Source organism: Macrobrachium rosenbergii, chromosome 17 (genome assembly GCF_040412425.1).
Source record: "Macrobrachium rosenbergii isolate ZJJX-2024 chromosome 17, ASM4041242v1, whole genome shotgun sequence".
Classification (NCBI taxonomy): Eukaryota; Metazoa; Arthropoda; class Malacostraca; order Decapoda; family Palaemonidae; genus Macrobrachium; species Macrobrachium rosenbergii.
The window spans coordinates 37293265-37317840 of NC_089757.1; the positions used below are offsets into that span (position 1 = coordinate 37293265).

The 24576-nt window shown below is 36.7% G+C and overlaps 1 protein-coding gene across 1 annotated transcript; it reads right to left on the reverse strand.

The window, feature by feature from the left end:
- Positions 1–6354: 6354 nt before the first annotated feature.
- LOC136847613 (putative N-acetylated-alpha-linked acidic dipeptidase) lies at positions 6355–22366 on the reverse strand. The gene is made up of 18 exons (XM_067119330.1): positions 22310–22366; positions 20730–20770; positions 20154–20310; positions 19525–19659; positions 18776–18898; positions 17218–17398; positions 16842–16932; positions 16065–16240; positions 14420–14542; positions 13731–13877; positions 13156–13223; positions 12405–12505; positions 10640–10730; positions 9776–9907; positions 9357–9462; positions 8402–8483; positions 7603–7695; positions 6355–6697 (listed from the first exon to the last, which is right to left on the reverse strand). Exons 1-18 carry the CDS (start codon positions 22364–22366, stop codon positions 6499–6501), a joined length of 2103 nt encoding a protein of 700 aa, XP_066975431.1. The 3' UTR covers positions 6355–6498.
- Positions 22367–24576: the final 2210 nt, after the last annotated feature.

Sequence of the window (24576 nt, forward strand, 5' to 3'; positions counted from 1 at the left end):
TTTACTGTTTATAGTGTGAAATGTAAAGTATACGCATCTCGAGTCAGAAAATAAATAATGCTGTCTGAATGCTAATATTAATGTTCATTACAGAAGAAATATATATATATATAGGGATATATATATATATATATTATATATATATATATATATATATATATATATATATATATATATATATACATATATATATATATATATAAATATATATAAATATATATATATATATATATATATTATATAATTTATTTGATTTATTTAATATTGAACAGAGTAACAAATTATACCCCTTTGTAATTTCTTATGGTGGTCCATTAATAAATTTTGTTTTAAGATATAAAGAATACAGGTCTCCTTAATATAATGGTTTAAATCACTATCAAAAACAGTGACCTGACTGCTTAAAAAAAAGAATATTATGAAAAAATAATAAACAATTCCAGTCCCACTGAAAATGTCTGCACTATTATAACATTCCTTAAGAGGTGTGTAGGAGGTGAGAGAGAGAGAGAGAGAGAGAGGCTTCCGGCGTACTCCAGGATGGAGTTCCGTCACCTCTCCCAGAATACCTTAGTCACAGCGGATGCCTCATTGTCTCGATCGGACGATTGATACGAAAGGTAATGAACATCAGGGGAAGAGGAAGTCCTCCATTGGGATTTAGCTTTATTCTTTATTTTTCTGCTTAATTTTTTTGTTCTATGCTTCGCAATTTCGGATATATGCTCCTCATCCTATTTAAAAGGGAATAAAAACATTTCTGAAGGATTTGAGGAGTTTTTTTTGTTTTGTAAGCAACTGTCGAGTAGCTTACGTGAATGTTTGATAGAGATGATTCTCATATATATATATATATATATATATATATATATATATATATATATATATATATATATATATATGAAATTATATATATATATATATATATATATATATATATATATGTATAAAGATATATATATAAATAGAAATTATATATACCTATATATATATATATATACATACATATATATATATATATGCATATATATATTTGTATATACATACATATATAAAAATTATATAATTATATGATATTCATATATACATACCTTATTGAATTATAATTGATAAATGCATTTGTCAGCCAGGTTCCTTGAGTGAATTATGTGTATGATAAATGCATGTATCAGCCAGTATTCATGTGTGTATGTATGTATGTATGCATGTATGTATGTATGTATGTATTCATGTATGTATGTATGTATAGGCCTATAAGGATGGAAAGTAAAATAAATTCAAACATACAAAAAACAAGTTTTATCAGACGACGTAAAATATAATACTGCGCAGTGTCCCATGTTGCTGTCGCTTTCAGAATCAAGTTTGCTTGCAGTAAAAAATGTTTGCAAGGAAGTGGGCGTGTGTCCATGTCATTATCTTCTCACTGAGGGGCGTATGGGTGTTGATTTATTTTTTTTTTTAAGGTCCATCTGATTCTGGTTCCATGGAAACATGACATTCATTGATTGAGTGACGTAGGTGGATTTGTCTGTTGGCCAGATTGACACTGCTGTCGGTGACGTCTTTGAAATAGTTTTAATCTTTATAGTATTCTTAATCTTTAAGATATTGTCATTCTTTTTAATATTCTCAGTCTTTCAAATATTCGTAATTTTTGAAATATTCTCATTCTAAAATATTCTGTCTTGAAAATATTCTTAATCTTTAAAATACTCTCAGTCTTTAAAGTATTCTAAAAATATTCTTAATCTTCGAAATATCCTCAGTCTTTAAAATATTTTTAATCTTTAAAGTATGCTCAATCTTTAAAATATTCTTAATCTTTAAGATATTGTCATTCTTTTTAATATTCTCAGTCTTTCAAATATTCTTAATCTTTGAATATTCTCAGTCTTTAAAATATTCTTAATCTGTGCAACATCTTCAATCTTCAAATATTCTCGGTCTAAAATATTCTCAATCATTAAAAATCTAAATATTTATATATTCTCATTCTTTGAATATTCTCAGTCTTTAAAGTATTCTTAATCTTTAAAGTGTTCTCAATCTTTAAAATATTCCCGGTCTTTAAAGTATTCCCAATCTTCAAAATATTCCCAGTCTTTAAAGGATTCCGTCTTTAAAATCTTCCCAGCCTTTAAAATATTCTCAGTCTCCAAACTGTTTTCAATCTTCTCTCTAAATCCGCCGTAGGATGTCAAGTATTTACAGTTTAATGAAGACTGAAATTTATGATAATACCACCTAAGTGAATATATCGAAATTCTAAGCAGGTTTCTCCTTACCCACTTTTTATTTATTTATTTATTTTTTCCAGAGGTTCTTCTCGTCCGCCTTTTTCTAAGACGATAAATGTTGATTTTATGATTATAAACTTAGTAAGAACTTGTGTCAGAACTAGCTCTCGCTTGGCATGCAACAAAGATATTTAGTTGCCAAGACCTAACAAAGAAATTGCTGCTTGTTGTGCATAAGTGCATATGCCGTTATGCAGACTTGTTAGGAACCAACGCCCAAATATATTGCTTGTAGTCGTTCGTCCTAACAACAGTGCAAATGCAGAATATATAACATATCTTTTACATATCAAGGTATCGAGAGAGTTTAGGCACACCGCATCAGTTACGCTATTGTTTTGTCTATAGAATACATTTACAAACAGCTGTTTACCTCACGCGGTGCAGTGTGGGCACTGTTCAAGGTACTTTGCAGCGTCCCTTAGACCTCTAGCTGCAACCCCTTTCATTCCTTTTACTGCTCCTCCGCTCATATTCTCTCACTTCCACCTGACTTTCCACCCTCTCCTAACAATTATTTCAACATTATTTTCAGCGCTGAGTGATCTCAGAGGTCCCAGCGTTTGGCCTTTGTCCTAAATTTTATTCTCCAATCCAATTCCTTATACTTATTTCTATTTCTTTGTTACCTTACGTGTACGCGCTATTATTTGTGACCCAAGAACACTCTCGTCATAGACACTGCTAAAATAACTGAAAAACATTGAAAAATCCTCATCATTCTATTTTCGAAGAATTCGTCATGCACAGCACCAGTCGTTATAAGTCTATTTCGACAGAATAAAGTGGTTTTGGTACATTAGATTCGGTCACAGTTTCGCGCGTAATTCTCAAGAAAGCGGTGACTCACGATTACGCGCGTGAACTCAGTGATTTAAAACGGTTCATACCTTATAATATTTCCTCCAAGTTCCTACTGTATCCTTTAGATTGCGGGATGGTTAGGTGCAAAGGATTTATGTCTTCAAAGTGTAGGGTTGTGGAAAGAAGCATTGAGTACGGTACTCTTGGCTAGGATTGGCTTTATGTGGTTCTATCTGGTTCATATTAAACACAGTACCCTCAAATATACATACATACGTGTATATATATACATATATATATATATATATATATATATATATATCTAATATTGTGTATATATACAGTATATACTGATCCGTTATCTAATTTCAGTACGTACTTTTATTATACACCTCTGAGAGAGAGAGAGAGAGAGAGAGAGAGAGAGAGAGAGAGAGAAGGCTCAAATAGCGATTGTAGTGACATTGTATTCTTACAAATGCATCCACATAACCTATGTATATTTTGTGTGTGTATGTATATATACATAAATGTGTATGTGTATGTATTTATGTATGTATGTGCTGAAAAAATTAAGACGAGCAAAGTTGCCGAAATCCTATATCCTACCTATGGGTTTTCCCAGTTCTATGTCCCCAGTTTCTGTACCGCTCTGGTGAGTTTTTCAAAGGGGCGTTTCACTGGGACGGAATAATATTGCCCATTTTCGTACGCTTCCATAAACTTAACATCATGCCTTTAATGACAGAAGTTTCATTACGCCATTTTTTAGTAAAATGTCAGGTATTCTGTTGTTAAATCCACCCCTAAACCCGTCTTAGACCCAGCGGATGTTTTAAAGTCTTTCTCAATTCTAGGTAGTTTGTTTACTTGCGTGGGCAGTAACGTGGTTTCAGATCTAAGCAAATGTTTTATTAGACAAAATCAGACATTGAAACATATTGGAGTGTCCTTTTGAAAAGTGCGACATTGTCGTAAACGTCTATAAGTGATCATAAATAATTTTTCTTGTCTGCGGTAATCTTGATTTTACTTCTGGCGTAAAATTGATTCAGTCTTAACGATTAAAAAATGGGATAAGTAAAAAATCACATAAGTCAGCCAATCAGTCTCGGTACTTAAAAAGAAAGGTTATATAGAGTTAAACTCACTTTTGCCTCCACTAGCGAGAACATACAAACGAATAATAGGGTGTATACGAACTCATACACACTCTCTCTCTCTCTCTCTCTCTCTCTCTCTCTCTCTCTCTCTCCCCCTCCCCCAAGCGAGAAAAAGCGAGCGCAATAATCGTGCGTATAGGAACCCTTACATTCATACACACATACACACAACATACAAACTTCGGAAATACGCGTCTTTGGGGCCCAAGTTCCAGGTGGACGCACTGTCACCTCTTCCTGCGAGAACATAAGAGCATATAATAGGATGTATACCACCACATACACTCATACATACACCCGCATACACATACACAAACACACACGACACAGAAGCTTCGGAAATACACTTTCTGGGGGGTTCCAGGTAGACGTCTGTTGCCTCTTCCAGCGAGAACATACAAGCGTATAATAGGATGTATACCATCACATACACTCATACACAAACACACACACACAGCACTCATACAGAAGCTTCGGAAATACACACGGCTTTTGGGGAATCTAGGTAGACTCACTGTCACCCCTCCTAGCAAGAACAAGCTAGCGTAGTAATCTAGCGTACCAATAGGAACTCGTACATATTCATACATACATAAACAAACACACAACACAGACGCTTCGGAAATACGCGTCGTTTGGGGGGTTCCAGGATTTCATTTCATCCTTGCAATCAAGTGGAGCAGGAAGGCGTATCCTCGCTCTTTACCAAAAGCAGCGGAGCCTACTATAGTCTTCCTGTTTTCGGAAAAAGAAATTTTTCTGAACTTCCCCACCACCTCTCGACAGGAAGTCTTCGGGCGTAATGCACGCATGCGTCGGAAAATAGATATTTTTCTCTCTCTCTTTTTATTTTCTTGTTAATTCTTTATTTGCTTGTTATTACGAAAGACTTTTCTTGCAATGGTATTATTCACTCGTGGTTAGTTAATGTGTTTGACGATGTGTATCTGTCTTCGGAATGCACAAATTTCCATTTAGTCGAATCACCTAAATGGAAAAATATCCTTTTTGGATATATTATGATTTGAAGTGAACTGAATATACAATTCAAGCCAAACGCCAAGTACTGGGGCCTATGAGGTCATTCAGCGCTGAAACGGATATTGACAGTCAAAGGTTTGAAAAGGTGTAACAGGAGGAAAACCTCAAAGCAGTTGTACTGTGAATCATTTGTTAGGAGAGGCTGGAAAGCAAGATAGAAGAAAGACAATATGAAAGGAGGTACAGTAAAAGGATGAATATCCGTCTTCTATGTATAGAAAACGTACATTTTCATGTCTTGATAACTTAATTTAGTTTTTGTCATATAAAATATATCAACACTTCAAAAGAAACCGCAACCAGAACGTATACCATTAAGTAACTCAATGAATTTTACGGAATCAGCCAATGATTTAAATCGTGATTGAAGAAAAAGAAGAGTTTCTTGGGTTAATGTAACTTTATCAGGATTTAACTTATAAATGTCACGAGCAGTACTGAATGTGAGCGAAACAAGGTCAAACTAAGCATATACTCACGTCAGTTCCAAAGACTAAATGGCCAGGGTGGTGACATTTCAATGTTCAAGGGTCAAAGATACATGAAATTAATAAAGTATAGCCACAGCTTAGGAGTAAGGCGCTGTCAAAGGCAGGAGACTGAGAAAAAATTAATTAAAGATCTGATTTATGAAAATTAAACAAAGTAGTGGACACCAATTTTAACAGTTATGGATTTAGGTTTTGCACGGGAGCTTCTGATATGTTCATAAGGTTTTTTTTATTTTTTTATTAATTTTATGGTAGGGTCGTTTACCCACGATTTATCCCTCTTTTCTTACTAGAAATTTTATATGAAGTGAAAGGAAAATATCTCAAGGTTATTTATACAAGAAACCACATTACATATATTTTTGTTTTGAACACCACATACTTCAGCATTCACTATTTCTGCTCACACTCGGCAGTCAAAGAAAGCAGTCTCACAGGGACCAGTTTCCTCAGCAGATACTTTTGAGAACTGTCCTCTCCTCAACCATTTGCTATTCTAATTTCTAAAGGTTCACTTGAGCAAGGTTAAAAGAAAAACGTGGAATGCACCAAACATAAACATCCAAAGAAAACGGATATGTGCTAACAAGTATCATAACATCACAACCTCCTCTTGAAAGACGTGGGCAGTTTTATGGCATTCCTATCGAATAATAAATACGGTTTTATTGTAGACTGTAGACAGAGCCTCTAGTACAGTCACCAAAGGTCATTCCTCAAGACTTTGGCAGCCGACTCCATCAAGTAAGTGACAGCTTCCAGGTGCTGGGCGAACACCTTCCAACGCCTTAGTTGTTCCTCTTGGTCGAACATGGTAATGTCTTCCAGAACGTCAGTCAGACAGTTGAAAGCCTTGTTGGAGAAGGTGCTGCTCATGCGCGGTGCCACCACGACGTGACTGTAAACAAAAGAACATCGGAAGGATAAGAGGAACGAGAGGTTTCTGTCGATGTCATGAACATGTTAACAACTTATCTTCTATGTACCACAAACAGAAATGAGAACATTAGAAGCATAAGAGAAAAAATATATTTCTGTTAACGTCATGAACATGTTAACAACTTATCTCCTACGTATCACAAACAGAAATGAGAACATTAGAAGGATAAGAGGGACGACATGTTTGTCAGTGTCATGAGCATGTTAACAACTTATCTCCTACGTAACACAAACAGAAATGAGATCAGATGGATAAGAGGGACAAGGTGTTTCTGTCGATGTCATAAAAATGTCGGCAACTTATCTCTTACATATCACCAACAGATTGAAAATAAGGCAACGACCGTAAGTGGAGAACGAACCCCATGGCCAGTGCTGGATAATTGTGAAGCTTTTGCTAGAACTACCAACATGCCAACAACTTTTATTCAACATGTTTGTGATATCTGTGCGATAAGTTACCAGTGGTGTTGATGACATGTTGTACTGTAGTGGGACGCATCATTTGTCAAATAGTATAAATAGAATCTCTGCAAAATATCTTAAACCCTAGCATATTAAGTAATGTAACTCAGTCAATTACATTGTTTAATTTTTTTTACTTCTTATTGAAAGGATTAAACTTAGATTATTTACAATTACAATATGTACAATATGGTTACAGTATACATCAACACAGTATACATTTCTTTACACAAGCACAATCCCTCTAAACTGCCAATTTAAACATTTTGCTTTAATTACTGGCTACTCAAAAACAGCAATTAATATACTCTTTTATGGAAATTTTATTCATTCTTCCTATGTAATTATTTTGTAATTTAGAAAAAACCTCGAGTGTTCTTCAGAAAAGTAAGTTCTTACTTGAAGTCCGCCCTGCCCGGGATTCCAAGCGGGTCGATGAACGCTTGTTCGACCATCATCAGCTTGTCGTTCGCTCTCCTCACTGCCAGGGGGCTGTCGCAGAGTTTGGGAATATTATTATTATTATTATTATTATTATTATTATTATTATTATTATTATTATTATTATTATTAAGATTTCGTGAAATTTTACACAGGTTCCTGAAGCAAGCAGACTTTTGTGGCGTTCGAGAGAAGCTGTTTCTGGTATTAGTAAATGAAGGCATTTAGTACTAGACTGAATTATATATATGTCAATATATATATATATATATATATATATATATATATATATATATATAATATAAGAATATACTAATAATATGTATGTGTGTGGATATATATATATACTGTATATATATACGTGTGTGTATAACTGAATCACGAAAATATGGAACGTGATGAATATATAAATAAAGATAAAATCCACGAAGGAAAGGGAAACACTGGGGTGCTGCGAGGCATGTGTGTGTGTGTGTGTGTGTGTGTATTAAAGTAAAAACTTTCCTCTCTAATAGGTCGCGGCATAAGCAGGCAATGCACTAGAGGTTACTAAAATCTAGCCTAGGCTCCTCTTTGATACATGTACCTCGATCTTAATAGTTTAGCAATGGTGCTTCTCTGAACTAGAAATCCTATTATTATTCTTATATATTAGGAGTTTCAATCATGTCAGCTCAACTAGTGAAGAATAATACATTCTACTATAACCATTAGCACCGTAATTAAGGCGTCTTTGCAGAGAACAGTCCATCCTTACTTGTCAGTATCAATAAATGCTAATTTTTCCGTAAATTCCTCCGCAGCCAGGCCGAACTCCAACACTGCCTCACCGAATTGTGCTGGAAAGAAAGTATTGATATTTATTTCCAAATCAAAATTACGAATCTTTTTTTTTTCTGAAAATGAAGGGAGGAATGATTAGATGAAAAGGGTTCTATAAGAGTTGCCATAACGATGTCTGATGTTGGATAAGCAGATTGGTTTGTAAATTATAAGTGGGATAAATTTCTCGTCCCTACTTCAAAGGGCCATCGTCTCATTTGATGAAATGATGGACAATATCTGCCAAAGTTTTATGTAGTCACAAATGAATAGTTGGAAGTGTGAATAGGCCTATATATATTTTCACAAAATCTACTGGTCACTTTTTACCAGGTACATATCCAAAAAGTGTATAGAATTCAAGAAGCAAAGAAGGCATTGTGTTTACTTTAATTACACATCAATTGTCATATTAAACTAGAACATAATATTCACTTCATCACAGCAAAGATAAAAGCAAAATAGTGATATTATCACTTTATTTTAGATTATTTATGCACCCTTCAATTGCTTGGGATTTGTTTATTAAAAGATCAGTGTACAGTACACTATTTGTAATCTATTTGTAATCTCCCGTAGGGAGGGTAATGCCGTCATTGTACCTCACATGCTATACTGTAGGCATTACTTAAGGTTCTTCGCAGCGTACCTTCGGCCCCTAGCTGCAACCCCCTTCATTCTTTATACTGGAGATCCATTCTCATTCTCTTCTTCCATCTTACTTTTCTCAACCCTCTCCTAACACTTGTTTCACAGTGCAGCCGTGAGGTTTTCCTCCCGTTACACCTTTCAAACCATTTAATTTCAATTTCCTTTTCAGTGCTGAATAACCTAATCATATTTGCAACCTAAATCATGGCTACAACAAAAGGTCTACGGGAACAACTCACCCAAGGTCAGGTTAGTCTTGGCGACATGCTGTCCTATGCCTAAGATAACCTCATGGTAGGCAGACATGATGTACGAGCTGTAGGCCATCAGGGATAATGGTAGTATCTGGGGAAGAAGGTGAGGTATATAAATTTATTAACAATATTACAGTTGGAAAATGAGAGCATATTTGCAGATCAAATACTTTTTGGGGTCAGAATATGTCAATCATACATTGATGCTGTTATATGAAATATTTGCACTCCAAGCCGCTGATATATATATATATATATATATATATATATATATATATATATATATATATATATATATATATATATATATATATATATATATATATATATATATATATATATATATATATATATATATATATATATAATAAATCAATCATTTTATCAAGAACCTTCAAGACTACCTGAGCATCGGCAAAGCTGACAGCCAGAACGGCCCAAATCTTTGTCAAAGCTGCGTGAAATTCGAAGTCTCGGTCGATATTTAGATCTTCCGGAGCTACCGTTCTCTGATTGAAGGTCCTCTCATTCACGTCCTGTACGTGATTAATGAAAAAAAAATGGACGTGAGATACAAAGCTGCGTTCAGATTTTAGCCTCCATAAAAAGAAAAAAAGATAAAAAGTCTGTCTATCCTTTTAACCCCCACGGAATATATTCGAAAGTAAAGTAGTTGCGGACGTAAAATACCAGATAATACCCAAATATATTTTAGTATTTCTTAGGTGTGTAAATAAAGGGTCAGCTAACAAGGAATATATATATATATATATATGTGAATAATCAGAATATTTAAGTTTACTTTCTTTTTGTTACAGGTTCACTGTATTCATTGTAGTGTGTATTTTGTGGCTTTGTAATTTTATGAAATTTATTATTTAACATTTTTATAATGAGTTTTGAACAATTTCGGTAGGATATAGATACCTAGTCATTTTTTATCGTTTTACAGCCCTAATTTAACATTTACAAGGAAGATGAAAGGTAATGAATAGCGAAATTTGAGACATACTAATTGAAAAGTATGATTTGTTACATATCTTGTGGACGTGTATACAAAAATTTTAGTACAATAAGTCGAAAGCCTTACAACTCAGTAAATCACTAACACACACACTTGCAATCAACTGCAGGTGATACAAAAAGTAATATTTTATTAGTTTTCGTGGGGTCACAAACCATATGGTTCGTAAAATTTGAAAAACTGTGGAAAGGATGGAATATGAATAACTAGGAAATAAAATATATAAGATAGCCAGAAAACTTACTTTGCTGTGCGTATAACAGATGTCGAGGGAAGGGATGCCCAATTTGTGCTGGAAACCTTTGTAGTCGCTCTCTGCGCCTATTTCGTGGAGCCTGATTAGGAGACAGTTTAAAAATCTTAATCTATACAAAGAAACTGACATCTACATTCTATGTGTGTGTGTATATGTGTGTGTCTATATATGTGCGTATAGATAGATAGATGGATAGATAGATAGATAGACAGATAGATAGATAGTATGCTCCATCGTTTGCTGGCTCAGAGAATTCAGAGCTGGTCTCTTTTGCTGAACTGTAAAAGCAGGGCTGACTGACTGTGCTGATCAGCAATGGCAGATTTTACCTGCTGTTCTGATCAGTATTACCTGCTGTTCTGATCAGTACTACCTGCTGTTCTGATCAGTATTACCTGCTGTTCTGATCAGTACTACCTGCTGTTCTGATCAGTATTACCTGCTGTTCTGATCAGTACTACTTGCTGTTCTGATCAGTATTACCTGCTGTTCTGATCAGTTTTACTTGCTGTTCTGATCAGTATTACCTGCTGTTCTGATCAGCAACAGCGACTTGACTCGTCTTGCTGATGAGTAATACCAGAGTTTGCGATCTGTGCCGATCAATACTACCTGATGTTATCTGATCTGTTCATCAGTAACAGCAGGGTTTTACCTGCTAAGCTGATCAGAAATAGCAGAGCTGACATACCATGCTGATCTGTAAACACCATAGCTGATCTCTCTTGCTGATCAGTAACACGAGAGGTGATCATCTTCGCTGATCAGTTACGCCATTCTTAGTTCCTCTGAAACCTCAAGTATTTTAATAAAGTACTACACATTAATTTCCTTTTGATTTAGATTATTTTTGGAGGTTCAGGGTTCAGTTCGGTGCTGCCCTAGAGAATTGAAAGCATAAAAGCTGTACAGTAAATAACAAGTAAACAATGCGCCGAAGTTTCTTCGGCGCAGTTTTCTGTACATCGTATAATCAAGGCCACCGAAAATAGATCTATCTTTCGGTGGTCTCGGTATAATGCTGTATGAGCCAGCCGCTGCCCATGAAACTTTAACCACGGCCCCGGTGGTGGCCTGTTCTATATCGTTGCCAGAGGCACGATTATGGCTAACTTTAACCTTAAATAAAATAAAATACTACTGAGGCTAGAGGGCTACAATTTGGTAAGTTTGATGACTGGAGGATGGACGAACACCATACCAACTTGCAGCCCTCTAGCCTCAGTAGTTTTTAAGATCTGAGGGCGGACAGAAAAGTGCTGACGGATAGAGAAAGCCGGCACAATAGCTTTCTATTACAGAAAACTAAGAATAGAAGTGTTTCAGATAATGTCGAATTTCTATCTATCTATCTATCTATCTATCTATCTATCTATCTATCTATCTAACTGTCTATGTATCTGTATGTTGTAAGCTTATTATCTACTAACCAGTTCTCATTTATTTTTCTCTGATATGTTATTACCATTTATATAGGACCAGCTGCCGTGTTGAGAGGAAGAAAGGTTAAGATTTAAGGGAAGGAAAACGAAGAAATGAAATATGAAAGAAGGAAAATAAATGGGAAAGACCCAACTGCAATGATTACAAGCACTTAAAATTTTAATGAATTTTTTCATGTTTAACTCAACGGACGTACATGCTATAATTATGTAATGCATTATAGTGATTAATTCATATGTATAATGTACTGCAATAGTTTTGGCGTTGATACAATACAACGTGTCCATTTTTCCTTATACAAAGACCTTACCTGGGGGTACCAGGATGATTATCGTCAGGCTGGCGCAAGGCCCAGGTATCATAGACTGTCAGTCTTCCGGCGTTGACTTCGTCCTCATCTGGGTTAGGTACCTGAAATCACAAGCAATGTTAAAATGTAAAAAAAAAAAAAAAAGTTAAAATTGCTCCGAAATCTCTTCGGCGCAGTCGAGTTTTCTGCACAGTGTATAATCAAGGCCAGGGAAAATACGGTAGTCAGTATAATGCTGTGTGAGCCGCGCCCCATAAAACTCTCAGCGTGCCTTGGTGACCTGTGATGTTGCGGTGCCAGAGGCACCATCATGGCTAACTTTAACCTTAATTAAAATAAGAACTACTGAGGACAGGGGGCTGCAATTTGGTTTGTTTGATGATTGGAGGGTGGATGATCAACATAAGAATTTGCAGCACTCTAGTCTCAGTAGTTTTTGAGATCTGAGGACGGACAGAGAAAGTGCGGACGGACAGACAAAACCGGCACAATAGTTTTCTCTTCAGAAAACTCAAAATAACTATATTTAAGAAAAGCACTTATTCTCCGGAATGAGGCATGCAAAGTTCTCTGAACTGAATTACGATACGAAGAAACGCATGCGCTCGCTCGAGTGACTCCGAATTGCCTAAAACCCTGTGATCACTTGACAGTCATTGCCACACACTCGAATAGCTACAGAGTCCCTGTATTATTCTTTTAGCATATAATGCCGGCAGTTCCTTTAAGAAATCCATAAATCTGAACTTACCTTGACGGCGGCGTCGAAGAGAACTTTTGTCAGAAGCGGCGACGAGGCAGCTTTGAAGGTGTAGTTACCTGGGGAAAATATAGACTATCATTAATCGTCTGCTCTTTTGGTTAGAAAACGAACATTTTGTCTCTGACGCCAAGAAAAAAATAGAGTATGCAATCTAGAAGATCTCTCTTTCAAGCAGTTGGGAAGTTATCGATGCTTCTCCCGAATTATCATTCTTTGGTCCATAGGATGGCCCAGAGAATGATAATTTAGTGTTAAGTGGTCAATGAATCTTGATATAGTGAGAATGCGGATATTTTTTTCTTAAATCATTATTTTCGCATTTTTTCTGTACACAATAATCACTACTTTTAGATTATTTTTTTTATTTCACAAGCACCATCGAAGTTAAAAATCCCGTTGCCATTTTTGCTTTGTATGAAAATAAAGAGAAACGGGCAGCAAAACGACCGGGTAAAATCGATAACTAATAAGTCCACATCGGTAATATACCAGTCATGATAAAGTCGGTAACTTACGAACCTTAGTCCCAGTGGGTCCTGCCTATATATATTTATAGTTCATACCTTCAATCGCCGTGTCGACGTTCAGGTAAACAACAGCCCGTCCGGCCAACAGCTTCGCGAATTCCTCCGTCCATTCGGTGGAGCCGATTAGGCCGTACTCCTCCGAACCCCAGGAGCAGAAGACGATGGAGCGCCTCGGTTTCCATCCTGATAACGAGGGGCATCTTTTAATCTATGAGGGAACCACAGGACGAGGTTTGAAGGGGCAAAAGTCATAGGCCTATGAGTTTTAAAGGCGTCCAGTAGCCTGACAGGAAGGAGATTATCAGAGAGAAAGACTCAAGTCTGATTGGGTGATTACAGAGCAAAAGCCATAGGCCTATGAGTTTTAAAGGCGTTCAGTAGCCTGGCAGAAAGATTATGAGAGAGAAAGACTCCAGCAGACTGGATGATTACAGAGCAAAAGCCATAGGCCTATGAGTTTCAACTTAAAGGTGTTCAGTAGCCTGCCAGGAAGGAGGTTATCAGGTCACCTTAAAGCCTACGATAAGTCAAGGAAAGAAAAGCTGAAGGATTTACAACCTTCTAGGTGGACTCGTGAATTGTGGTTTTGGAGACACCCATTTTTGGGGAAAACGGTTTCTTGGCAATATAACTTATCTTATACAACACTTGCAAGAAAGCATCATAATTCATTGAGTTATATAAAAGGAAAAATAAAGTAGCATAATAAACTCTCAACACATTACCTGTCTCGTTCTTGAGATCGAGGAGAACGCGGGACACTTCCAGCATGGCTGCCGTTCCCGATGAAGGATTTATTGCGCCAAATAGCTTGGCATCTCTGTGGTTACCAGCAATTACATATCGGTCTGTGGATGAAAGACGACAAGAAAAGGAATGGGACAGTAAGTAGACAGATATAAATTCAGTGTATGATAAGCTCAAAATAGGTTCGATTGACTGTAAAAAACTCTTTCAAAGGAAGAGTGAAGACTGAATTCATATCTGTTAAAAATGGTATCCATTAGTTACAGAATAATGTCCTTCATGCCAGAGCTAACAGGAGATTAAAAGTTTTCCCTTCTTCCTTGTCAGTTAAACAGTTAAGTCTTTTTAGCAGCAGTTACAAAACAGATTCTTTCTTTCAGAAAGTGAAACAAAGGTCAGCCACTTGATTCACAGTTGCTCTTATCAATCATCTGACAGCCTGATCTACATCGGCTGGTTCCAAAGGAACCTCGGCCATCGACACCAGATATATACATGATGAAAATTGATTTTTTATGCGCTACAGTAAGCAAGCCTTGAAGAAAATAGAGAAGCATGGTTACCGGATGTTAAGTTTTGTGTAATAACTCTTATTTATTCTGAAACCCTGTAACTAACAAGAGAAGACAAAATAACCCTTGCTTATTGAGAACAAGATTTTGTTCTGGGATTCACTTGAGGGAAATCTTGGTCCCAATATAATAAGTGCTTCTAGAATCTTGTTTACTGTGGTTTCCGAGTATAACAAAAGATTTATTAAAATGAATTCACAAGCGAACACTCAGGATTTTAAAACCATCAGATGCTTTAGTAAAAATATTCTTGCAGGAGCTCACATGTTTCTCAAAGCATTTCCCTTCAAGGAACAGACAACCGAAGGATGTTTCTTGCTAACAGAGACAGATACTGGAGCAATTACTAAAGCGAAACTGAGATACTAGATTGATTTGATCCAGCAGACTTGCGTGACAATAACTACAGCCTTCGACGTCCTCAAATGGAGAAGGAATACAATAATTTCCTGGTTTAAGAAGAAGGAAGAAAGCAACTTGAAACCTGAAGTGAATACTTAGTCAGGCCAATCATCAGGAGTCCTTCGAGAATTATATTTAACATTGTAGAAGCTTCGACAGGCCTTTGCTTAAAGTTAGAGTGAGTCTAAGTTTTATTCACATCTGCATTTTGACGGCGTTGGTACAGAACTGGAATTCGCAACATCTCAGCATCTAGAGAGCTTTGTAAAATCCTTCTACAAGTATTGTGTAATTTACAGTTGATACGAAGCATGACTCAGAGCAGACATGGTAATTTTTCTTTCAGACAGACATGGTAATTTTTCTTTCAATTCCACTCTCAGTTCAAGAAAGAAAAATTGAATTAGGTGCTTCACCAACTTAACGTTGTATGTATAAGTTCATTTCTACTTTCCGTAATTGACAAAGATAAAAAAAAAATATGACTTAAAACTCCCAACTTCTAAAAAGCAGCAGATTCAAAGCGTAGTCAAAAGAAACCCTTCCCCACGAAGGACTTTCTATGCCATAAATATTTATGAAGTGGAACCAAACTTACAATAATAATACATCACAAGAGAACAGAAACTGCAATCTTGAAATTACCTACCTGGTTCCTCAGACCCCTCAATAACACCAATAACATTATAGGTTGTCGTTTCCACTAAATAGACGTGGATTTCCAGTCCTAGTTTCCTGCCGGGGGTAGTAAATCCTGGACCTATTTTGTACGTGGTATTGAAACCTCCCTGCCATGCCATGGGAGCTGTGATTCCTCCCATCTGGCTGGAAGATTAGAAGAGAAACGGTGACAAGGGATTCTGAGGGTGCGTCCACACCAGGGTAAAATTTGACATGAAAGGCATTTTTAACCCTAAGGGTACCTCCACACTACATTAAAATGTCATGGACATGTTGACAACTTACTGCTTACGTGTCACAAACGGGTTGAAAACAAGTCAGCGACAGTGAGTGGAGAAGGAACCATTTGGATAGAACTGCCAATAAGTTGTTGACTTGTATTCAGCGTGTTTGTGATTGTGCAGTAGTTTTCGACGTATGTTTATGACACGTTTTACTTTAGTCATAAACATGTTGGCAACTCAACGTACACATATCACTAATAGGTTGAATACAAGTCAACGACCTGTTGGTAGTTCTAACCAGTGCTTCATATGATTATCAAGCGTTCGTCAAAGGTCAGCTGATGTTTTCCAAGCTGTTTGTGATATGTATGCAATAAGTTACCGACGTGCCTGTGACATTTTAATGTAGTGTGGAGGTACAGTTAGGGTTAAAAATGCCTTTTATCACACTTAATTGTTACATAAACAAAATGCATTTTCATCAGCTGTGGAATATCTCAGCATCATTCGACTAAGCTTACCTAAGGATTTTCATAGCATCGTCGTAACGGATGGGTTGAACAGGTATTGTGGGTAACCAAGCTTTTGATACCTGGATATGTTGACCGTGATCTAAAGGGAGAGACAGAGAGAGTCATGAAAAATGGAATGAAGTCATGAAATGAACGATTCAACTGGTTTGGCTTCAGAGCGAAGGTATACTTTAGGCACTCTTGGGTAAATATATATTTACACACTTTATGAACAGGAGTAAGATTTGATGGCTAAGAAAACTGTCTAGTATAGATTATATGAGCATGGAATAATTTATTGTGACAGGATTCAGGTTAACTACACAAAATAATTCATTTAACACCTATCTACAGACTGCAAGGATAAGAAACAATAGCCACTAACCAGAAGACTGCGAAAGGGGTTTAAGTATATCTCCATCACTCAGCTGAACGGACCCAACAGGCGAAGCTGAGATTGGTAAATGTAAAGAATCTGGGTACGACTGTATTCCATTGGGCCCGTAGATCTCGGGGTCAGGGTAGAGTACGACTCCCAGTGCCCCGAGTCTCTCTGCGTTTGATACCTGGAAAATCACTCATTGTCAGACATTGTACAGTAAATATGGCTCGTGAGGGAGTATACACATTAATCCGTGCGATTCTATTTATTAATGGCAATTGGTCTGTTCTCAATTCCAGCCAAGAACAGGGTGGAGGGAAGAGAGAGGTGATGGAGGCTCTGTCCTTGGTTCCAGTCAAGAACAGAGAGTACTGAAGAGAGAGGTGATGGAGGCTCTGTCCTTGGTTCCAGTCAGAACAGAGTACTGAAGAGAGAGGTGATGGGGCTCTGTCCTGGTTCCAGTTAAGAACAAAGTAGTACAGAAGAGAGGTGATGGAGGCTCTGTCCTTGGTTCCAGTCAAGAACAGAGAGTACAGAAGAGAGAGGTGATGGAGGCTCTGTCCTTGGTTCCAGTCAAGAACAGAGAGTACAGAAGAGAGAGGTGATGGAGGCTCTGTCCTTGGTTCCAGTTAAGAACAGAGAGTACAGAAGAGAAAGGTGATGGAGGTTCTGACCTTGGTTCCAGTCAAGAACAGAGAGTACAGAAGAGAAAGGTGATGGAGGCTCTGTCCTTGGTTCCAGTCAAGAACAGAGAGTACTGAAGAGAGAGGTGATGGAGGCTCTGTCCTTGGTTCCAGTCAAGAACAGAGAGTACTGAAGAGAGAGGTGATGGAGGCTCTGTCCTTGGTTCCAGTCAAGAACAGAGAGTACTGAAGAGAGAGGTGTGGAGGGCTCTGTCCTTGGTTCCAGTTAAGAACAGAGAGTACTGAAGAGAGAGGTGATGGAGGTCTCTGTCCTTGGCTCCAGTTAAGAACAGAGAGTACAGAAGAGAAAGGTGATGGAGGCTCTGACCTTGGTTCCAGTCAAGAACAGAGAGTACTGAAGAGAGAGGTGATGGAGGCTCTGTCCTTGGTTCCAGTCAAGAACAGAGAGTACTGAAGAGAGAGGTGATGGAGGCTCTGTCCTTGGTTCTAGTCAAGAACAGAGAGTACTGAAGAGAGAGGTGTGGAGGGCTCTGTCCTTGGTTCCAGTTAAGAGCAGAGAGTACAGAAGAGAGAGGTGATGGAGGCTCTGTCCTTGGTTCCAGTTAAGAACAGAGAGTACTGAAGAGAGAGGTGATGGAGGCTCTGTCCTTGGTTCCAGTCACCATCAGAGAGTACAGAAGAGAGAGGTGATAGAGGCTCTGTCCTTGGTTCCTGCAAAGGAGAGAGTAAAAAAGAGAGGTGATTGAGGAGGTTCTGTCCTCTGGTCCAGCCTAGGGGAGAGAGGAGGAAAGAGAGAGATAATGGAGGAGGGAGGAGACTCTATTGGTTCCAGCCAACAGACCATAAAAAGGAGGAAATGGGAGAGGTTACAGAGGAGATGGAAGAAAAGGAATATAAGAAGCAGAAGGAGAACTCACAATATCAGCTTTGAAGGTCTCCCTGTATCTGGTAAGGACGATTTTTCCCGTGACGTCGATTCCTCTGCTCTTCAGGAAATCGAAATCTTGCATCCTCCCGAAGTGGGCGTAAACGACGTCGCCCTGAATTTAAATAAATTTGAATTAATACTTGAAGTAACCAGAATAGAGATGTAATTTAGGAATGGTGGCTTCCAGAACACATAAATATAAACAGGTGAGAAAATGAGAGTTGCAAAAGTATTTATGTAAATCAAAATTGAATCATGGATACAAAAGTTAAGCTGTCTTTAAACTAGTACGTGAAACATTCATTAAATGGCTAGAATATCGTTCACTCTCAAGTTATACCTCATTCTTTAGGTGGCTAAGTCAGTACTCGAAAGCTGTGAGTGCGGGCTACAAATCCGTATTTTAAATTTATAACACTTTGGAATCTTCCTTTTCCTACCCTTCGTTTTAATGAACATATATTTTTTTAGCTTCAGTCCCTAGTTCGCCATGGTACCTGTAAATTCTTTTTGCAAAAGGTCCGGCCTCAGTTATCAATACAGACAAATGGTACTCATCAAATCGCTTTTATGTTTATGAATCAGAGAAATGATCTACACCTCATTTCTTCAGTATTTAAAAGATAACAATAAAAACAAGTGTAGTAGTTGTAGCATTACTTTGAGTATTGAAAAAGCAGCCCCTGTTTATAATCGATTCAAAACAAAGGAAGAGTAAAAGTGACGACAGACACGGACCTTGATGTCCCTTGATGCCGAATACGCATCAATATCAGGAAAAGCGTCCGGTGAGAATTCCTTCTGAGTGTACAGTGGCTTGATCCAGCCCTGAGCTGACCAGGCTACCTGTCCATTTTGGTTTACTAAGCGCACCTGTAGTTTTAAAGGAATAGCGTTTATTAGAACTGCCTTTATATACATTTGAAGCTTCGTGCTTTGATCAACGCATTTTAACTTAGAATTTGTTTATGAACTACAAGGAATGATGTTACTGTCCTTGTTCGATTAGTTTCTTCAGAACATCACTCTGTCTTATACAGAGGCATAGTATAGAATCTTAAAATGTGGTTTTTAGTAAAATAAATAATCATTTAGATTTTAAATACCATTGTCAAAGTTGACTTTACATTGGCTTTAACTTTATATTACAAAGTGTATGACGAAATAAACTGAAATTCCAAGAGGCATACTTAGAGAGCTTTTTAAAATATGTATTTTTTTTTGTAAAAGTTAACTTTAGAATTCAATTATTTTAATCCAGATTAATTTCACAATGACTTCGAATATGTTGCGAAGGTCTGTGACATGAAACTGAAATTCCAAAGTTATTTTATTCACTAATCAAGAATCACTCTCTCGTTACTCACCACATTGGGCGTGTCTCTTTTCGGGTATGAAAACAGAACATTGTAGGGCACCAGGTGTACCCCGTCCATACCCTGCTCCTCCCAGATTTTCTGTACCCAAGTGGCCTTTTCCCATTCTCCTTCGGTTCCGCCTGCGGTAGGATGTGATGATAAGTATCTGGAAAATATTTTTTTAAATATTAAAAGGAAAATAGGGGATCTGGGACGGTGTGAAATATTTGTACAATTGCACCTTTAGAAATCCGAGTTCTTCAGGAATAACTAAGATAAAAATAGAGAAACAGAATGAATAAATCAATAAAATCAGAGGTTTTACGCATATAGGACACTTTTATCATTGCTTTTTAGCCTTTATATTATAACTGCTGTTCAGCTTTAAAGGTAAAAATTATCTTCATAAAACAACAAGTAAAAAATGCGCCGAAGTTTCTTCGGCGCAATCGAGTTTTCTGTACAGCCTCCGCTACATCGTATAATCAAGGCCACCGAAAATAGATGTGTCTTTCGGTGGTCTCGGTATAATAATGTATGAGCCGCAGCCCATGAAACTTTAACCACGGCCCGGCGGTGGCTTACCCTATATAGTTGACAGAAGCACGATTATGGTTAACTTTAACCTTAAATAAAATAAAAACTACTGAGGCTATAGGGCTACAATTTGGTATGTTAGATGACTGGAGGGTGGATGATCAACATACCCATTTGCAGCCTTCTAGCTTCAGTTGTTTTTGAGACCTGAGGGCGGAGAGAATAAAGTGCGGACGGACAGACAAAGCCAACACAATAGTTTTCTTTTATAGAAAACTAAAAAGCCGTATCAGTTATGTTGATACATTGTGTTACCAGAATTAACCACGTATATTTGATTTCTTTATTCATTTTCATAACACTACTCTTCAGAAATACATTATTGTTTTTTTTTAATTTTGCCTGTAACTAAATACCATGGGTTGAATCGAATTTTTTAACCATTTTAAAAACCAAAGGAATCCTATATTATGATAAATCTCGCGTTTAATAATTGGTGTTCTCTAAAGTTCTCAAAACACTGAGGGACTTGATGATTTGAGCATTCCAGAAGTGTAAATAAAGAAGAAGAGTTCTTCTTCTTCTTCTTCTTCTTCTTCTTCTTCTTCTTCTTCTTCTTCTTCTTCTTCTTCTTCTTCTTCACAGCTTAATCCCTAGCCGGGGTCGCTGTTTTTAAATCGCCTCCTCTAGGTACTTCCGTCTTGAACGGCTCATTAAGCAGTTGGTTTGAACCCTCCTCATTCATCCGGGCTTCTTTTTCTCAGCGTAATCCCTAGCCGGGGTCGCTGTTTTTGGATGAGCCTTTCCCCAGGTGTTTCTGACGCTCACTGAACCACTCATTTCATAATTTACTTGGCAGATGTTCCTTTGGGGACGTGTTCCCTTCCTTCCTGGTCCCAACCCTCCCTTAGATGATATGATATTACAGCGCTCAGTCATTTCCACAGCAATTAAGGCCGACGCCCCAAAAACCGCAGAATTACTTTGCAAAAATCCAGAAAATTCATTCCCTAAGGGTGGGGTGTTAGTGCCGTCAGTGCACCTCACGCGGTGCACTGTAGGCATTGCTTCAGGTTCTTTGCAGTGGCCCTTTGGTCCCTAGCTGCAGCCTCTTTCATTCCTTTAACTGTGCCTCCGTTCATATTATCTTACTTCCATCTTACTTTCCTCAACCCTCTCCTCACAATTGTTCCAAAGCGCAACTGCGAGGTATTCCTCCTGTTACACCTTTCAAACCTCCTTTTCTCTCAATTTCCGTTTCAGCGCTGAATGGCCTCATGGGTCCCAGCGCTTGGCGTTCGGCCTAAATTTTATATATATGCCTGAAAATCCATAAAATGTCACTGTTCACTAACCTGTTTCTGGAAATCCATAAAATGTCACTGTTCACTAACCTGTTCCTGGAAATCCATAAAATGTCACTGCTCACTAACCTGTTCCTGAAAATCCATAAAATGTCACTGTTCACTAACCTGTTCCTGAAAATCCATAAAATGTCACTGTTCACTAAGCTCTTCCTGGAAATCCATAAAATGCCACTGTTCACTAAGCTCTTCCTGGAAATCCATAAAACGTCACTGTTCACTAACCTGTTCCTAGAAATCCATAAAATGCCACTGTTCACTAACCTGTTCCTGAAAATCCATAAAATGCCACTGTTCACTAAGCTGTTCCTGAAAATCCATAAATGCCACTGTTCACTAACCTGTTATAGATCCCTATGATTTCCGGATCGACTTCGTCCAAGATTAATTCTTCGGCTGAATATGGGGGATCCGTTGCTTCCAAGATGAATTCTTCGGCTGAATATGGGGAATCCGTTGCGTCCGAGATGAATTCTTCGGTTGAATATGGGGAATCCGTTGCGTCCAAGATGGATTCTTCGGTTGAATATGGGGAATCCGTTGCGTCCAAGATGGAATCTTCGGTTGAATATGGGGAATCCGTTGCGTCCGAGATGAATTCTTCGACTGAATCTGGGGAATCCAGTAATTCAACGAATGTCTGATTGTCTTGAGGTTGATTTTCTTGAGGCTGAAGCCACTGGCTGAACCAGGCCGGTTTTAACGTGGCAATAGCTTGTAGAAAAAAAATAAGTAATTGAATTGATTAGTCACTGAGATTATATAGGTAGATACATCAGCATTACTTAATAATTTATTAACATTTCTATCTACTTATTCATTAATCTGTTAATTTATCACTGTTTTCAGATAACTGATCTCTTCTTTCTGTATTTCCTATTGCCTCGTGTAACTTCTTTCAAACGAAATTTTCTTCTGAAGAATGAATTGCAAATTGAATTGCAAATCAGTGGCCCTGTGGGCCTGCTCCATATGAATAGGGGTTTACTTTCTGAATAATAATAATAATAATAATAATAATAATAATAATAATAATAATAATAATAATAATAATAATAATAATAATGGAAGCAATTAGCTTTTTTGCAATAGTGGATACTTTATATAATGTGAATCACATATGTTTCCAGTTATTTCTTCCAAGTAATTAAAACTGGAATATCCAGAACTGTTACTTAATTCTCCCAGTGCTTATATTAGTCTGTAAACAAAAATAAGTAAACAAAATTATTATTATTATTATTATTATTATTATTATTATTATTATTATTATTATTATTATTATTATTATTATTATTCAGAAGATGAATACTATATGGAACAAGCCCACCAAAGGGACCATTGACTTGAAATTCAAGCTTCCAAAGATTAATTATTATTATTATTATTATTATTATTATTATTATTATTATTATTATTATTATTATTCAGAAGATGAATACTATACATATGGAACAAGCCCACCAAAGGGGCCATTGACTTGAAATTCAAGCTTCCAAAGATTATTATTATTATTATTATTATTATTATTATTATTATTATTATTATTATTATTATTATTATTCAGAAGATGAACCCTATTCATAAGGAACAAGCCCACCAAAGGGGCCATTGACTTGAAATTCAAGCAAAGAATATTATAGTGTTCATTCAATAGAGGCCACAGAGGATAACAGGGAATACGAAAAGGAGAGATCAGGCACTTGAAAACAAAACCGAAAATCACTGGTCCAGAAACTTACAAACGGCAACAACACAAGCGACGAGGATCACGGAACAGAAGACAATCGTTGTTATCCTCTTGCCGTTCATCTCAAGCTGAAACAGGAAAAGAATGAATTTATTTAAGAATCGCGAGAGATAGCAAGATTCTCGATAAGTTTCTTCAAAAGAATGAAATTGGTATTACTGGTAAAGGAAAATTATCAGTAAAGAGAAATTTAACGAACATTAATATCGTGGATTGCTGGTCAGTGGAAAATTATTATCATGATTGAGTTTCTTAATAAAGATTATGGCAGTAAAAATGAAAAAAATATATATATAGAAAATTATAGAGCTCGCTCGATCCCGGTTCACCTTCCCTTTTCAATTTGAACACTGTATAAAATGCTGGACTTTCCAGATTGATTGTATATTAAAAACATAACAATAAACAAACAAAAATATTGAAAGCTATTTGACATTATATGAGACTGAGATTTATATATATATATATATATATATATATATATATATATATATATATATATATATATATATATATATATATATATATATATATATATATATATATATATATATATATATATATATATCAAGAATTGAGGGCAGTGGAAGCAGACTGCTACATAGAATCATCTTTATTTGTGCCGACGTTTCAAGTCAACGAGTCTCATTTCCAAGGCTGCAATAAAAGAATAAATATTGTGAATTATAAATACGTATAAATTATATAAAAATCTTTTTAAAAACATTTGTGCATAAGGATAAATTAGGCGACTGGAATGTGGGTAAGTGGAAAGCAAAGA

Coding starts and splice junctions, on each gene's coding strand:
- LOC136847613 (XM_067119330.1), bottom strand. CDS start 22,366: ATGGATTTTCAGGAACAGCTTAGTGAACAGTGGCATTTTATGGATTTT. Junction 14,543..16,064: donor TGAGGGGTCTGAGGAACCAG/GTAGGTAATTTC, acceptor TTTCATCCACAG/ACCGATATGTAATTGCTGGT. Junction 13,878..14,419: donor CGATCTCAAGAACGAGACAG/GTAATGTGTTGA, acceptor CCTCGTTATCAG/GATGGAAACCGAGGCGCTCC.